Here is an 18,419-nt window from a genome sequence, read left to right on the forward strand (position 1 = left end):
TGTGAAGTGAATTACATTAGTTCCCTAATTAGATATTCTTTTCCCATTACCCAAAAAATTGGTATTTGATGCAATGGAAGTGTGCACAACACGTTATTAATCACTGTCAACAATGTGAAAGGTTGCAAAGATAACTACTCATCATTATAGAATCTGGGCAGGTGGCCAAAAGGAAAAAACCCCATGGATATTAAGTTATCATCAATGGTTATGAATAGTCGTTGGCTTCCAAAGTTCAACACTCAAACATCTGACATACTGCCTAGATCTGCCTCATGAAAGCCTTGGTTTCAAAAGGCTTTAGCCGCACGATGTTCTCCGTTAACAGAGCATATGTGGCAACGCATTATGACTGACAACGTGCTTGGACTGTAGACACACAATAGTTAAGATATTGGAGTCTAAGACTTGATTTTGAACAATTTGCTGAAGTGCACGGTCATGTTTTCCTCTCAGGCATTAAGGATGAAACTAAGCTATTAAACAGTCACGATGTTGTTTTACGTTATCTTTGACATAATCTGCAAAGGAGAAGACACTATATTACAAATAAAAGCAAGCAGTCTTCATCCAGCCATTAAATAGAAATCAAGATTGATGGTTTTAATTCTTGAGATGCCACAAAAACCCTAAGTTGGAATCCACATTCTAGTCTAGTAAGAATGGATATAAGAATAGAAATTAACTTCAATAATGTAAAAAGCACTCTAGATTAGTAGTCTTAGTTGGCAACAAAAGACATCGTTAAAGTTCATTTTAGGAATTGACTTGCAGTAGAGTAACATCAGCATACTATTCTCTTTCAGAAGAAAATCAGTCATTCCAAACTCCCAAAAGAATTTGGGCATGGTATCCAGACATCCTTTACGTTTGCTAAAAACACATGCAAGCTTTAAGGAAACATAATTACATCCTGTTGTATCCTCCAAGGACCACGCTAACAGTCTTTGTATTGCCTCTCTTCAAAAGGCACATCCCCAACTGGTCAGCTAGGGCAGCAGTTACAATACACTCTGGAGCACTCCATGCAGCGTGAGGTTGTTAATAGCATATATTGAGGTTCATCAGGGATGGGGGGGTGTCTTCCTGAATTCAGCATGCACTGTGGCAAGGACAAAGGGACTATTCCCCTTGTCCTCTGTTTAGGGAAATTGCTGAATCTTGACTGGTTTCCCAGGACCCCAGAAGCAGATGCAAGCCTGATAAACTACTAGGTAAGTGAAGTAAAACATCTACAAGCATTAACTGTGGTACACATTCTGCTTGCCAAGGCTGAGAAAGAGTAGACTGACCTCCTCGAACCATTCATAGAATCATTAAGGTTGGAAAAGACCTTTAGGATCATCGAGTCCAGCCATTAACATATCACTGCCAAGCCCACCACTAAACCATGTCCTCGAGCACCACATCTACCCGTCTTTTAAATACCTCCAGGGATGGAGACTCAACCACTGCCCTGGGCAGCCTGTGCCAGGGCCTGACTGCCCTTTCAGTGAAGGAAGTTTTTCCTAATATCCAACCTAAACTTCCCCTGGCGCAGCTTGAGGCCGTTTCCTCTCGTCCTATCGCTTGGTACTTGGGAGAAGAGACCGACCCCCACCTCGCTACAGCCTACTTTCAGGCAGTTGTAGAGAGCAATAAGGTCTCCCCTCAGCCTCCTCTTCTCCAGGCTGAGCCCCCCCAGTTCCCTCAGCCGCTCCTCATAAGACTTGTGCTCCAGACCCTCCACCAGCCTCGTTGCCCTCCTCTGGACACGCTCCAGCACCTCGATGTCCTTCTTGTAGTGAGTGGTCCAACACTGAACACAGGATTCCAGGTGCAGCCTCACCAGTGCCCAGTACAGGGGGACAGTCACCTCCCTGGTCCTGCTGGCCACACTGTTCCTGATACAAGCCAGGATGCCATTGGCCTTCTTGGCCACCTGGGCACACTGCTGGCTCATATTCAGCCGGCTGTCGACCAACACCCCCAGGTCCTTTTCCACCAGGCAGCTCTCCAGCCGCTCTTCCCCACGCCTGTAGCATTGCATGGGGCTGTTGTGACCCAAGTGCAGGACCTGGCACTGAGCCTTGTTGAACCTCATACAGTTGGCCCCGGCCCAACGATCCAGCCTGTCCAGGCCCCTCTTTAGGGCCTTCCTACCCTCCTACTACTTCCCTAGTTTAGACTCTCCCACTCAGACAAGATCCACTGCAAAAAAAGAAAAATAACTTCTCTGCTCTGAATATTTGAAGTACACCTAGTGAAAAGGCTTCCTATAGAAGTTGCAATTGTAACCGCTACTGTATTCATAGAAGCAGGATGCGAGAGACCTTTACACTACTGCCCCATCCAAAATCATGAAACCTATGAAATAAATTAGAGGTTTGCTTTGAAGGCACCTAGTAAGATAAGCTAATTAGCATGTTTAATTGGTTTATACATGCACCTCTTCAGAGACATTCAAAACATCTCGGACCAAAGCCTTGATCATAAAGAAGTCCTTCTGCACTTCTTAGTCACTAGCTTTTATTGCACAGCAAACGTTATTAGTCATGGTACATCACCTTAAGGCAGAAGAAATGAAAGGGAAGAGAGAAGGAGGGAGGGCGAGCGGTTACTGTTTCATCATCTTTGGCAACGCGTGCAACTGATGCCGATTAGAGAGAGCCGTTTTGGTTGTCCTTGCTCCCCAAGAGCACAGGGCAGCGCGAGAGTGGGCTCACCTCCATTTCTGCACGGACCTCTGGTTCTGCGGGACATTCCTCTCAACGCATCCATCGCCCAGTCGCTATCTTCAGAATGTATCAAAACTTTGTACAGACAGGAACCGTCTGTACTTCAATACACAAATGAAAAGCCACCTATGGAAGAGTAAGTCATTTACAGACTATATAGAGAGTATTTGGGGTTTGTTTTTTTTTTTAGAAACAAAGACAAGCATCTACTTCGATTTTTAAGCAGATTTCCTCATATGAGGTGAATGCTTGCATTATATTTGCTTTCGTGTTGCTTACCTTGTGTTCTAGTCTGCAAGACTAGAACAAGTATTTCTCATCATTCATAAAGATTATCCATTTCTAATTTCCATTTTACTTATAGCAACAAAAACCCAAACAAAAAACTAAAACAAGCACTGCAAGAACTTGCAGGAACAAGAGGAGAGGCAAGAACAAGCCACAGTTCTCCACCTTCCCATCCTCCATCACCTTCCCATTCTCCCTTATCCTGAGATCAACTGAAGACCTTGGAGCCACATTGCCTAAAAGCCACAAGGGGCTACGCTGCCAGCCGGATTCACTTGAAAATAATCCTCCCCTGCCAAGGAAAAAAAAATTATCTTAATCCAAGGGGAATCCAATACTGGGGGCTGCATGTGTCAGGTATACTCATCCATGTAGGGCAACACCAAAGGAGTCATCCAAAGGACATGTTAGCCCTTGAAATGCAAATCTGCAGCCACAAGGCAGCAGCAGACCGAGCAGTCCAACGCATGTTACACACACTCAGGTTCTTAAGGGGTTTTTTGTTTGTTTGAACTTTTTAGTAAAGCTCCAGAGATGCCTCTTGCTATTGGAACATGCACAGGTTGGGCCAATTACTACAACCCGACTGCAGCGCTTGCCAATTCAGATCCTGCAATAACATTGCAGTGGGCAAGGGAGCTAGGTTTTTCTTTTACACCTCAGCACTTTACACGCTCCTCCTGAATCAAAGAGCTACATCTTTCCTCCTATTATTTCCAATTACCAGAAGCTAATATTCTGCTCTAAAAAGAGATACGCTTATACACACAGAAAAAAATCTAATAGCTACATCTACAAGCTGAAAGTATATTACCTGCAAGTCAGATAAAGATAGAAGACTATCAACAAGACATTGTGTTTATGCCATTATTGATTACAACGTATGCTAAGAAACCTGAATTTTCTGCTAATGTCACTCAACTCTGTCATTTGGAGGTCACAAAATGCTTTGTAAAGTGAATATTACCCCATGTTATAGATAGGAAAGACCAAGAGGCAGAAGTCTCTCACATTATCTTATGAACTCCCCCCACAAAAACATATTGCCCGCTAGGAGAGCGAGAAGAACTATGTAGATTTGTATTTGACACCTTATCTTTCAACAATATTGCCTCCCCAATCACACGAGCAACAGTTACGACACTATCATTATGCAGTATGTATCTTCTGGCTCATTTGGGTTCTGTCAGAGCATTAAACACCTTCACTTCAGATTCAGCCGCTGTAAATACAATGCATGGTATCAGACCACCCACCAGCAAGATGTAAAGTTCCAGGCTCTTACGAAAGCTATCATCTGCCTATTCAGAACGACCCTTGTCTGTACACGCTTCCATCTATTTTAGCGCTTCAATCTGCTGTACTGCACTCAGAGTTCACGGGTAGTTTATACAAGGTGAAAAATCTCCCCCACGCTCAACTTTCATCCTCTGCCAGCTGGTCTATTATGTCATATCATTTGAGTTTTAAAAGGAGGCATCCATGTATTTATTTTTTCCCACCTGATAAATATTTATGAAGATTTTATTCCAGTCCTAACACATACATACTATAACTAATCTTCCTTTTATTTAGTCAAGCATCTTAAAGGAAAAACAGTTTGAAGACAGCTATTCCTACTGCCGAGCTTGAGCTCCAGAAGTCAGCGTATTAAGTGAAATGATGCAGGTTTGGAAGGCAAATTAAAAAAACCCAACTAACAACAACAACAAAAAAAACGGCACGTGAGATTAACATGAGTTTTGCAACAATGGAGTGCAGCAAGTACTTAAAACCTGCAAAATTAAATGTTTGAAAGAAAGATCTCTTCTGGTGATTGGTGATGGTTCTCCCATTCACTAGGATGTGAGTTATCAGCCTAAACGACATTAAAGCACTGTTTTATGCAACTAACAGATAGCTGAGGCAACTTTCACTCATTTCTAATATCTTATATTGATTTTGATCAAGGCTGATAGGGGAAGGACACTGTTCTTTCAATAACTGAACTAGCACTGTCTAGTTTTTGGTTGTTTGTTTTAACATTAATGTTTTGGACCAATGGAACAATAACAGAACTGAAGCCCAGTTCCTGCCTATCTCACAGAAAATTTAAGTACAATCCAATTCGCCTTATCCAAAGTCTGCAATTCTGTGATCTCTCTAGTTTCTAACCTCTCTTATTTGTACTGTGTTCATAGGATTTGCTTAGAAATTTTGAACACCACAGTACTAAACTCAAGACATTTAAAAATTCATTACCTTGTTTGACATAATACAGCAAAAAAAAAATCATTGAAGAAAACGAGTCATTTAAATTGGAAAAATTCAAAGAGAAACACTCAAGTAACATAGGCAATTCCATCTGCTTTGTTACAGTTTTGGAGTAGTCACATCAGATGCATGTTGTTTATCCAAAACAAAGCCTCCCGAGTTACTGAAGATCTGATAGTCGCCACTGTCATCACAATGAAGAACTGAAAGACTTTAGAAAATAAACTGCAAGCTGAATGCTTGCAGCACACAGAGTTCTAGTATTCCACCTATAAATGAGGTTTTTCATAACAAGCTTACCTTGTCTCTATTGATTTCTCAACTTACTCTATCAGATCTCTGAAGCTACTCCCCTGCCCCTCAGCTCCCTTGAATACAACTCCTTTTTTACTGCAAAACACTTGAAAAATAGCTACACAAGTCTGAGTACACATTTATTACCATCAGTGTGCGATAGCCTCAAGAGACATCCACGCATCATATTCTGTTAGCAAGAAAAGGAATCAGAGTCTTCAATACCGTGCTGTTTTTTCCTAGTGCTGCAAGGACAAGCTAATTTCTAAGCCAGATCATTCCTTTCTAAAGGATGAATGACAGTCTTCTGTAAAGGAAAAAACCAAAGACCATCCTCTCACCGACTTTTACTGCCACAGGAACATTGCAAGAGCCTCTCAGTAGACTCCCAGAGACAGGTCTGGTTCCCATCAGAAGCTGCAGTAAGCTCCTGAGGAACGGGAGAAAGGTCTAGGTATCTACCCTGGCTCCATCTCCCCCACAATGCTATACGCATGCTATTTCCACCTCGGATTATGGTTCTCCATCATATCCTGCCTCTGGGTTACTTTGCATCACCAGAAAAAGAGGAGAGATGGAGTGAACTGTCCAAGGGGCAAAACGCTCGGTGCAAGAAAAGGCAAGAAACTCACAGGTGTAAGATCCCCTCCAGTTTTTCTCTGCAAAGAAAAGGGAAATTATTACTTGATCTAGAAAACAAAGAATAGCAAGATACTGCACTACGAGGGGATTTCAGGCTGGGCAAATAAGTTAAGATAATTTAGTCCAGCAGTCTTAGAGTTAGACCAAGATAACGTTGAACAATTTCAGAAGAAAGAAATATCAGCTTTTATCTGTAACGCATCTATTTTACTACCAGGTTGTTACATTCTAAATATTCCTTTTAGCAATCCTTTGAAAATAATAAATGAACTTGAAAGCATACATAGACGTATGATGCTTTTCAAAGAGAAACACGTAGCTAGGAAACGCACATATTTCTCACGCTCACTAAAAGCTCCTTCATCTGCAGTGAAACCTATTATAGAGCCACAAACTGAACCAGTAAATACGCTTTAAGTTGCCTGTAGTACTGGATCTACACCTTACCACAGAAATCCGATTTCTTTTGTTAAAGAATATACAATAGCTTTACTGCTACTGGAAGTTGTCACTAGTATTTGTTTCTTAAAGTTGTTATGAATTGCTGTAGTATGCAAGCATAAATAAATCTGAACCACAACTGTCAAACTAGACTATAATCAAGGAGAACAAACCCTCACACTCAGTGCCTAAAAATAAATACTGACAAATGCACCTCTGTCTCTCCCTAATGCCTCCTTTCCTGAAAGACCCTTGAGGTACTCTTAGCTTTGCAACATGCCCTAAAATTAGTAAATAAGTCAGAATTATCACAGAGACTATTTCCTTTACGCTCCTTCCCCCTTTTTCCCATTCCCTTTCCTACCACTCCCTTCACCAGGAATATCAAAATAGATAGCGGACCTCAGGGATATCAAATTTGCTTCCAGGCGCAGACATCGTGAGAGGCAATATCTGACTGTCCAATATGAATTTCCCAGCTATTTAGGTTTCGAAGAATTTAATATCATGGCCCACACTTTATTCCATACGACAATGACTCCAAAGCCAGAGGCTAGCCATTTGCATAATAACGAACATTTTTCTAAAGAGGTGTGCGGGAAGGTACAGGCTAATGAGTTCCAGTGTATATTATCTGAAAGTCACACTTGCTTTATAAAAATAATTAAGAATACAACCCCTAATGTTTAGTTACTTGTACATTTTATGTAACAGACTATGAGCAACAGCTGTTAAATGAGCAAAACCACATAGGACTAATTCTTGCAATACTGAGTTGCTTGAAGAAATTCAGTAATTTACATTGGCCTGTTCACATGTATGAGGATCGCAGGAGCGGGCTGGCTTCTGAAGGGGCTCGTCAGGGGAAATGCATTCTATGGCTCAGAAAACACAGGTTTACTACACCTCAATCACAGAAAGAACGAGGGAAACACAGACATTTCTGCTAAATCACTGTGAAAGAAGGGAAGGATAGATGAAGTGCATTTCACACCTGAAGAAACATTTCCAAGAACACTTTGGAATCTGACAAGTCAGAGGTAAATTTTTTACAATCTAACCAGCAACAGAAGAAAATTTCTTATTAGACGGGGATTTTTCCGTAAGGTCCTATAGCCTATGTTTGATACAAATGTAGCAGGCCTTTCCTTTGCAACATCAGAAATTCACTTTATTTCGAAGCAAGTGTTCTTTATACTATAAGGAACATATGCTATACTACATAGCACTTACCTGTATTTACTGCTTGAGCCTTTTGGTTTCGTTACCTTTGAAATTAGATTGATGAAGGAAGCTGTTAGTGTCTTAGCTATCAAATCCTCATTTACACCGCAGGATGTGCAAAACTCGAGTAACAGGCTCACTAATGCACCGAGACACAGCTGGGGCACCGGAGCTTTCGCTCTTCAGCCCACGCTCACGTTCACCAGCCCCAGACAAGGAGACCCAGAGCCACCTTGAGAAGCCAGCATTCGGTGCAGAATACCACCTCTCCATGCAATCCACTGCTGACTGGAGATTTTCCACAGAATCAAGGTGCCTGGCTGAATTTTAAAATATCCCAGCTAATTTATGACCATTAATACTTGTAGCCATCCAAGATAAGAATAACAATCATATCTAAGGTCTTAAGGTTTAAAGTCTGTTGTCAGCAGCAGCTCGAGGAAGGGCTGGATTTCATCCCTACACACGAGGCAACCAGCTGAGGCATCATATTGTTGGGTTTCTCTCCAGCTCTGAAACATCAGGTATTGATCAGTGCCACAGGCCGTACAGAATACCAGACAGGCTGTTGTCAGATTTGTCCAAGCAGATCACACTAGTGTATTCTTAATCTACCATCAGAGAAGCGGGGGGGGAAAAAAGGCCGGTTTAAAGCTAGATGCTCCGTAGATACACACATACACAAGCAGGGAAGCTCTTGGAGGAAAGAGCAGCGTTAGGGGTGTCTTATATGAAGTACTCGTCAGCATTAACCCTCACTCCCTAGGGACTGGAAATAATCAACTCTTCCACATTGTCCAACACAGTTTCAGCATACAGAAATAATTTCTACCTGATTTTGTACAGTTCCATTTCAAATTACATCTGTGATTATCTATTATCTACTGTGGGAATACTCTTCCATACAAGCATTTTCAGAGGCACGCTTTCCAGGATTGTGGAATAAGCCTAGAAGAACAATTAAGAAGAATTTTTCTGCTTTTTTGCATGTGTGTTGGGGGGATGGGAGGTGGTGTCAGGCTTTCCTGACTATAACGTAATTCATCCCCATGCTCTATTTTTAGTTAAGATAAAGGTCCAGAACGGGGCACTCTGCTAAAACAGTGCCATCAGCAAGTTTGGAAAAGGTGTTATAAACATATTTAACAGAGACTTCCAGAGTCCTGTCCTTTGCAGTGTAACGTTTCACTCGTAATTATTCCATTAATACCCAGCCACAACACAAGTGGCAGTTGTTTATGAATCTCATCGCCCACTTGGTTGCATCTCCTGATCAACTTTACTTCCTCCCTCTACCAGAGGCTTTAAGTCGCTATATATGAGCAAAGCCAATGGTGTCCTTCAGCACTTAACCCATCCGTAAGATCAGAATTTTCAAAGCACACCCAAAAGATGTGGAAAGGTATGCTACATATTGCCTTGCAATGCCACTGTGCTTATACATGGGTATTTTTTACATCCTTAGAACTTCAGATAACTTTGTCTTGACTAAAGAGTTTGTTTCCAAGATAACCAACTTCACTTGAGATGAGGAAAAGATACAGGTGACTCAGTGACTACAGGACTTCTGTTCATTTTTTTTTTCATTGAGCAAGAATAAAATGAAGTGTTGTGTTGGATAAACCAAAATGACTTAGATAGCTGAATTTAGCATTCTTAGTCCAAGAGAGGATAGAAACGTGCCAATACAGCTGCTCTGGAATAATCCAACACGGAGAAACTTTTTAAAGCTAGATTTACTCTGATTTACATGTCATTCAACAGAAACGGCACAACTGAGCAATATGAACAAACAGATATGAGATAGCTGCTCCTGATCAGGCAAAAAAGGGAGGGAAAAACCAGTTTCATATCAAGTATTTACCACGAAGTTTAATTCCAATCACAGACAGAAAAAAATATAATTTAAAATGAATCAGGTTCACAAGCAGCGATTATGACAAAGTATGCAGGAATGAGTCCATATAAACCAATCTGGATACTCTTCTGTGAGATGGAAGAATGCAGATCAAAACTTCATTTAAATCAATGTTATGCTTCACATATCCCATGTAGACACCTACATCACTATGATACAAGTAGAAGTCGCTGCTGCCCCTTCCAGTTTTGCAGTGCTGTTATAAACTTAGTCTTATTTTCAGGCTTTGTATGCCAACACTCCTAATCCCCGAACATGAACAGATGTGCTTCAGTTCAACTTGAAATGAAGTTGGCTTTTCATTTTTCAGTTGGATCACTGAACGCCAGATACAAAAAAGCTGCCTGCACGGCCATAGAAGTGCTCAATTCAGAAGTCTTAATGTTAAGCTGACCACCAACAGGAACAGAAATAATCCAGCACACCTCCCTTACAAATCCCATCCATTTGTTTTAGGAGTCATATATAAATGCTTAACAAGTCAGAGCATATGTACATATGCAGTATACTGTTTACTCACTTCCATGCAGCAAAACAGAGGTAAAACCCAACAACTTGTGCAAGTATTGCAAGAAACCACACTCAAGCTTTTTTCATTCTACAGTAACACAGACTTGGGGAAAAAGGATAGGGCAAAAAGATTAAAAACTCAGCATTACGCTCGAGTCAATTCTAGATGAGTCTATACCACGGAGACCTCAAACGCATGAAGTTCACCGCTCGCGGTCTAACCTTTGATTGGTCTACATCACCACAGACCCGTTGTATCGCATCCTAATGTAAATTACACAAGTTGGGGGGATCAAACCCCAATTTTAAAAAAGCTGGCAAAATTCTTTTAACTAGACAAATTTTACAACAGGCATCAACTCAACAGGCAAGATTCTCTGTTTACCTTATATAAATATTTTGGACAATCCCTGCTTCTTCATCCAGGAAATTTCTTTAAGACCAGAGTCTGAGTGGGAGAGGACTAGCAATAATGAAATCACACTCTCTCACGCAAGTCTCATTAAAACCATTACAGAAAGAACTTTTAACAGAAAACAGAAGAAAAATAAGAACAGAATACCTTGGAATAATCATCCAGGTTCAAATCTGCATCGCTGAAATGGACAGAACTACCTGTTTCTTTGAGCCAATTTCTTAACAAAGAGTGGTTTTAAATAGTCACAGACAGCACACCCACAAAACGGGTTTCAGGAGCATCTAAAAAGCAGAAAACTTGTGACCTTAAAGCAGAAGCCAAGCCTCGGACAGATCACCAAGGCCCATCCATGTAACTAAGTCTCCCAAATCTGATTCTGTGAATGTCAGGTGTAAAGTCGATTTATTAACAATCTTAATTACAAGAATAAAAACATAAACCCCATAGCTGGGAACTAAAATCTTACAGAGATTGTTATGTTCATAGAAGGTTTTAAATATTTGCAAAATGAAGGAGAGCTTATGACATTTTTTCAGTTATCTTACCTGGTGGATTTTTACTGCATTTCTTTTTCCATAAAAGCCCAGTTAGTTATGTTATCAAAACACCGCATAGCAGCTTGCTGTAATTTCATAAGGTAAGCCTTGCTGCAATTTATAAGTGGTTATACTTGAGCGCTTTCACACTGGCTCAACAGCACAGCACCTATCAACTGTGTTAATGTCTCAGCACAAAAATCTACTAATAAATACAGTACTCAGCCAACATTACCCCACTTTAAACAACACGAGTTCTCAGTATGAGAAGGTCAATACATGCGAGACCACTTCTGCTCTTTAAACTGACTTTGATAGAAAGGTAGCAGCAAAGCATCCTCAAGCAAATCTGAAGTGTATCAATAATAACCCAGGAAAAACATAACACAAACCAGAGAGAAGGCTATATAGCATATGGCTTCAGTCATGTGTATCGTGATGACTGTTTCAAGAAAAACGAGAGAGAAGACGCCCCATGAAAAAGTGTTAGTCTGCCTTTAACACTATAAAACTGCAACTCGCACATTCTTCATTCAAAAAAAAGAGATGAGGAAGTTTTCTATCAAGTAGAAAGACAGAAAAAAAACCCACCGTACTGGAAGACCACCATCAGTTTGGCTTTACAAGGTCCAGTGTCAGATCCCCTACGCACCTGCGGTAGCACGTCCGGGTAGCTTGAACTGACACTTCAAAGTCCAGGGTGACAATTTTTATGCAGCCAAAAAAAAAACCCCCACAAAGCCACACACAAAAGCAACCAACCGCCTGTAAGCCTATGAGGTGCAATATTAGCGTGCTGCTTTCTGTACCGCTGACGACAAAGACAGTCCTTCCTAAAACCTACTCGCCTAATACACCAGCTATGCACAAATAAATCTCTGCTTCTCTTGCGATTTTCAGTTTTTATTAGAGTCAAAAGTTTAGTTAGACAACAGAGGACATATAAGCATAGAAAATGCACGTTTACAGAGATCGTTCCAAAGTCTGAATTCATTTCACAATTACATTTTACTCATTGTTCAGCCAAAGAGGGTTCATTCAGGCAGAGCAGAAGACGCTTCTGTCACTATTACACATACACGTTTCCTTACCATGTCCCACTGACTTAGAGCTACTAATCTGAATGATTAATCAGGAAGAGTGGGAATGAAGGATGGAAATACAATTGAAGAAATATTCCATTTCACTCCTCAGCAGAAAATGCATCTAATCAGAACACAGGGCAGTACTAAATTTTTCATTACACAGGATGATAGAAATATACCTAAGTAGATTATTCTAGCAGCAGTTTTTACCTGCTTTACAGTGATTTCCTCAAGTCTCCTCTTCAAGAAAAATCTGTTAATTTACTAGTCATGAGCAATCATCCATTTTTAGTATCAAAACAAAACCTACATACAAACTCAACAAGTCTATAGTATCACCTATATCGCTCCTGTATGCAAACAATTTGTCACCAAGGTCATATATTGGCATAAAGCCTGCTCACTTTATTCACATTAGTATTCATGTCAGGAGTCCTACCATCTTCAGTTGGTCCACTTACATGGTTGTTAAACCCGATCAAATTTTTCACTCAGATATTACAAGTTGCATGGAATTTGGCTATGTAATTCCCACTAGAGCCAACATAAGTTATGTAGATAGATGCGATGCTATCCCAAACATTTATACTAGAGTCCTCTTAAATTCAGCCTGGAAAGCTAACACAGCGATGAGTGAAAAGAACCTGTTTCTACTGATTTCAGCAATGTCAGACGCAGCCCAGTTTCTCGTTCTTGAAGATCAGCCAAAACAGAAAAAGCAAAACCTCATACCACTAAAAAAATCAGCACAAATACTAAATCTTGTCTTGCTTTAATCAATATAGCTCCTAAGTAGAGACCTAGAAATACACTTACCAAGGTGGGGGGGGGGGGGAATAAAAGGCAAATTAAGCTTTATTTCTACACCACAAATGCAAACCTAGCTTTCTATTATTTTACTTGGGCAAGACATGCCAGATGTATCATTGATTGGTGTACATACACACACTGATTTCTTATTGCTTCAAAACACTAAACAATGGTTGATTTTATGTCCATAAAATATATTGTTATAAAAAGAAGAATGCACTTGCCCAATTTAAAATGAGCTTGGTTTTATTTCTTCCAGCACAAGCCTCATTTCCAATAACAAAAGTGTCTACTGATGATTAATTTTAATGGCCCTTGATCACATACCCACTTTTCCCAAAGAGAAATCTCAGAATTTTAAGCTTAAGAACACCGAAGTTTATATTACTGTTGAATTCCACAATAACTGAGTTGCATCAACATTTTTATTCCAAACTGATTTTGCCTAGTAAACATAAGTCTAAGCAAAGCTCTCGTCAGGAACCTTTCCCTGGAAAATTCAATAGGAAATGAAATGTAATACTCTATTAAGACTTGTTTTGCAAACAGAAGTGAGAGAGATCACCCAAGCATGCAGAGTCATTAAAATGGATCTTACATATATCATTATAAATTTAATAATCTCCATGACGGCCAGCGTTCAAGTTAAAATGAATGTCAGCAAAGCATGACCAATTGATGTTATCCCAGCTGCCACTGAGCCTCACTTGGGGTTATATTATACGTTCAGAGGCCCCATACTACATGTGCACCAAATACCCAGAGCCAGGAGCAGATGGGAGATGTAGGGTTCTATACCTATCAGCAAGGAGAGACACACATAACTGCATATTAATTTTGGTGCATCAGAACAATTATAGCGTACTTTCGTGTCACAGGTCCCAAACGTTTTTCCCATCATACCCTATAGGCAGTATAATGTTGTATACTTAAGGAGAAAAAAAGTATACTAGCAGCCTCCAGAAATTAAGTCAATAGAAGGATTTTGTTTCAACCCTTATTGATTTACTTCAGTCCCAAAATGCTTCCTTGAAAAAAGCAGAAGGAAGACCTTGGCAGCTTATCAGTTAACAGATCATGCTTGGTGCAATTAAAATACATTTTGGACTTCTATTTGGTTCCCCAAATAAGTGGTCCCTAAATGTCATTTCTCTCTAAGGAAACAGCTGCATTTTATCCAATTTCTGAAAGTTTTCCAGGCTGCTTAGATTTCTAATGGTGTGACAGGGAAACCACTTTTATTCTTCAGTGGACTTGGTAAAATTGCAACACAAACCTCCCTCTCCCTGAAATTAGACAGCGCTGTTGAACAGCAAAATAATAGCTGATGGTCAATTTTTTTTTCCAACTTGCTTTTCAACTGAAATAAAAATCGTATGTAAAAGCTACAGGAAAAAGGAGCTCTCCACACAAAGCCGAACACGCAGTGTTTTCTGTCACTCATCAAATCTGCGTGGAAAACGATATAAATGATTTATACAGTAGAAACATGTCAAGTTTTACAGTTTGCTTGACTGGTGCCAAGTAAACAACTTTAAAGTCCCAATTGTTCACAAGCTACAGTTTGTCTGAGGCGGCAACTTCATTTAGGTCCACTTAATGCGCCAATCCATTAGTATTAAATAATACAATACTACCTTGACAGACAGAGCTTCCGCAAAGCACTTGTACCAAATAAGGTCCGCCAGCTGACATTAAGCACGTTCCACTGGGCATTTTGTTTTGTTTCAAGTCAAAGTCACATCTGGAAACTATAGTGAAATGCGAACGCTGCCATCAGGACAATGAGGATACTGACAAGCGTACAACACTTTCAGCCAATTTAATCACCAAATCCCAAACAAGCGATTTTTTAACCTCTCTAATGATATCAATAAAAAAGTTAAAGTTACAACAAATCAATAATCTGACCGGACTCAGGAAGAGTCAGTATACTTCATTTACACTGTAAGTCTCTTCATCCACAACTATCCAAAATTCTGGAGATTCTTTCCCTTCTTTCACTCATATTACAGTTTTCCCTTCCCTCAGCTCTTTGCTCCATACATTGCAACAAGCCTGAAGAGAAAGACAAACTTTTTTTTTTTTTTAAGATATAATCAGGAGACAATATCTACAGCTGGCTAAGCGTAGCAAGCAGCAACCGCAATTGATAAAAGAGTTATAAGGAGCTCTTCTGGCACTTGTATCTCATCCAGCAATTTAAGCAGAAAGTGCTTCCACCTTTTGTCACTTACCCTTTTTTGATCTTCCAGTCCATGTGTCACAGGCTTTCTTTTCTGATGTTGGCTGGATTCAGAGCCAGGTTCCATTTCCCAGCTACAAAGACTCTTCCGGCCTCTTTAAGCTTTCCCTAAAAATCCATAGTATGAACAACAACAAAAATCTAAAAAATAATAAAAAAAAGGCAAGAGAATTCCTTCAAACCTCGTCCATGTTTTTTATCATCCTTCTAAATTCTCGTTTGCCATCACCGCTCATTATCTTAACAAGCAGCCATTCTGTAAGCCTCTAGATCCTACTTCAGCTCAGGTGTAGGTTTCCATTGACGTGCCGTACAGAAGGATGACAGAGCTGAATCCAAACCCAGTAGTTTGTGCCACATTATTGCTCCATCAGCAGCCTTTTCAGTGCATTCCTGGCACGGATAATTTATATGTCAATAAAGGTGTAAATGTGCATTTAATCCACTGTGTTGATATTATCAGCATCCCTCTCTTGGGCCACCTTCCTCCCATAAATCAATGTAAACACTTCACAGCGATAATTGCCTTTTGCAAATCTAGCAGGTGTTAATTACGTAAAACCATCCATGCACGCTTGTCGTCTTCTTCTATGTATTCAAACAAATACCTAAAAGGGGGGGGGGAAAAAAAGCATTTTTACCAGCTTGAAAGAAAACATAGCTACTGATATTCTTTGCCCACCCCCAGAAGCCACAAGTCAGAACCGATACAATAATTACGTATTTTGTACACACTACGCTCTTCATCGAAGCCTCTCGAAATGCTTTGATGCCCATTTAGTGCGTTACCTTGCCTTTGGGGCTTCTTGCATAAAAACACCCCAGAATGACAGCACTGTACGTCAGAGTCGAGCCTACTCGATGCCAACTGAAGCCTGCAAGGATCAACTCAAAACTCAGTCTTCCAGGATTCAAGTTTTGGACCTAAAGCCAAATTCATTATTCTTCTGGGGTCTCTTACCCAGGCATCTATCTCCAGAGTTTATAAGGCTGTTGTGTGCCACCTCCCAAAATCCTGGGCACAAGAATACATGAATGAACAGGTTATATTATTACTTGGAAAAGAAAGCGGCACCTGAAATCACAAGTTAGCAACTCAACCACCTTATAATACGGTTCTTTTTGTACCAAGAAGCACAAGTTTACTACAACAGAGACAATTTGTTTCCCGAGTTAATTCGTAAGGTGGGATCAATATCAGCAGCCTTCAATATGCAGGCACCAGAAAAAGGACGTTTATTAAGCTGGATTCCACATCTAAAAAGGCTAAATATTACATGAATTTTAGCAACCTTAGCTGAGCACAGTGTAAGACCACATATTTAGCTGCATGTTGTTGATAGAAGCTCTAGTCATGAGACAAGCACCAAAAAAATCCAAACCTGTGTCCTATGTAAACAAAGAAAATAATAAAAAAGAAAATCATCCTAATAATCAGACATTCTCCCATCACTGAAGGATGGGTAGCATGAAAAATAGATTTTCCATAAACATAGTAGAAACTGAGTATCTGTACCCCACTTGCATCTTTCTACAAAGCTTCAGCATCACCTGAACCAAATATCCAAGTTAGATACAAGGCAGATCTCTGGTCAAATGCATGGACAGGTCTGTTCCACATGCCAAGGACCCTGGTTATGCCAAGGCAAAAATCACAAAAGAACAGGCAGAAATGCTGCTTTTGCCTATCACTTCAAATGCTCTTTTACTGCTCCTCACCATGAAGCAGTAGGTCATTAATCCAGTTCTTCTGCCGAGGAAAGGAAAGAATATGACTGATTGCTGTGATGCTGCTATGCTTTGCCATTTGAAAATAGTCTAAAAAACACATCTAACCCATTGGATAGAGAAAAAAGGTTTCAAATTTTATTTTGAACCACAATCTCGTCCTGATCTTTGGTTTCACACCTGCTGATGTCCATGGAAATCACACAGGTAGCTTGAAGGTAGTAAAGGGCTTTGACCTTAGCAACAAGTATCACGCAAAAAAAAAAAACAAACCCCAACTTGTATAAATATCCTCAAGTCCCACCGATGAAAACTTTTTCCCTCCAGTGATTTCACTGTGATGTGACACATGAGACTGCATCAGTCACATCGTGTAATGCCATGCTGGAATAGCATGACATAACCAGTGCAACTAAGGACAACGTCTCTCTGCACAAAAGGTCCCCTGAACCAAGAAAAAAAAAAAAAATTTTAAAAAAAAGTGCAATCTCTCTGGAAGTTCCTGTGCATTCAGTGTTACAGCTTTAACCATCGTGGAGCCAGACTCCCTGGGGAAACACGCAAATTTCTATTTGTATATAGTACTTCGTGTATGCCTGTAACCTTAAAGCATGCATTACTGGATATTTAGTGTCACTGCATGAGTTAGCTACACTAAGCTTCATATTAAAAGAATGGTATTAACAAGGAAAAGAAAATATATATATATCCTGAAGCTTCAAGAACCATTTAATTCAAATCAGCCACAAAACATTGCAAGTATCTAGACTGAATTTATTCTTATTCCCTCCAACAAAAAGAAGTTTCACTTTTTATCTCTGCGCCTTCCTAATTGCAGAGATGGATTTGTTAATGGTAAACTGGCATTAAAAACAAAATAGAAGTTATAAGAAGACAAAAAGTAAGGTTTGCTGGGGAAGTCACCACATAGCCATCAGAGACACTAAAACCAACACAGTGCCAAGCGACCAGAAACCTCTGTTACCTCATTTTCCTACCACTGCACCATCCGGAGGCCCCAGTCAGGCTCTGCACCCCGTCGGGCTACATATGAAAACCTCCAGGAGAAAACCAGCTTTAAGGGCTCAGCGCCTAAACCTGACCGTGGTTAAGCATACGATCGATCCCCATGACCCTCGGATGAATTCATATTCTTAGATTCAAGCCTTAAGGGCTGTAAGTGGCCGGGTCCCACCAGGCTCCGTCCTCACGCACAGCCCCAGCAGGACCCGCACCTGCACAAAACGCCTCAGAGAGACCCCGCTGAACAGCCCGGTCCCCAACAACGCCTCCTGCTCGCTGTGCTTTCA

General features: G+C 40.4%; 1 protein-coding gene across 1 annotated transcript in view; it reads right to left on the minus strand.

Annotated features, from left to right (window-relative positions):
* NAV2 (neuron navigator 2) overlaps positions 1-15,448 on the minus strand; it is a gene marked incomplete at its 5' end in the record, with an annotated part of 427,505 nt that extends 412,057 nt beyond the window's left edge. Inside the window, one exon of the mRNA XM_082317338.1 lies at positions 15,374-15,448. Within this exon, the coding sequence (XP_082173464.1) occupies positions 15,374-15,448 (75 nt within the window). The remainder of the gene's footprint in view (positions 1-15,373) is intronic.
* Between the last annotated feature and the right edge of the window lie 2,971 nt (positions 15,449-18,419).

This window comes from Platalea leucorodia (genome assembly GCF_965183815.1).
Source record: "Platalea leucorodia genome assembly, chromosome: 7".
NCBI classification, from domain to species: domain Eukaryota; kingdom Metazoa; phylum Chordata; class Aves; order Pelecaniformes; family Threskiornithidae; genus Platalea; species Platalea leucorodia.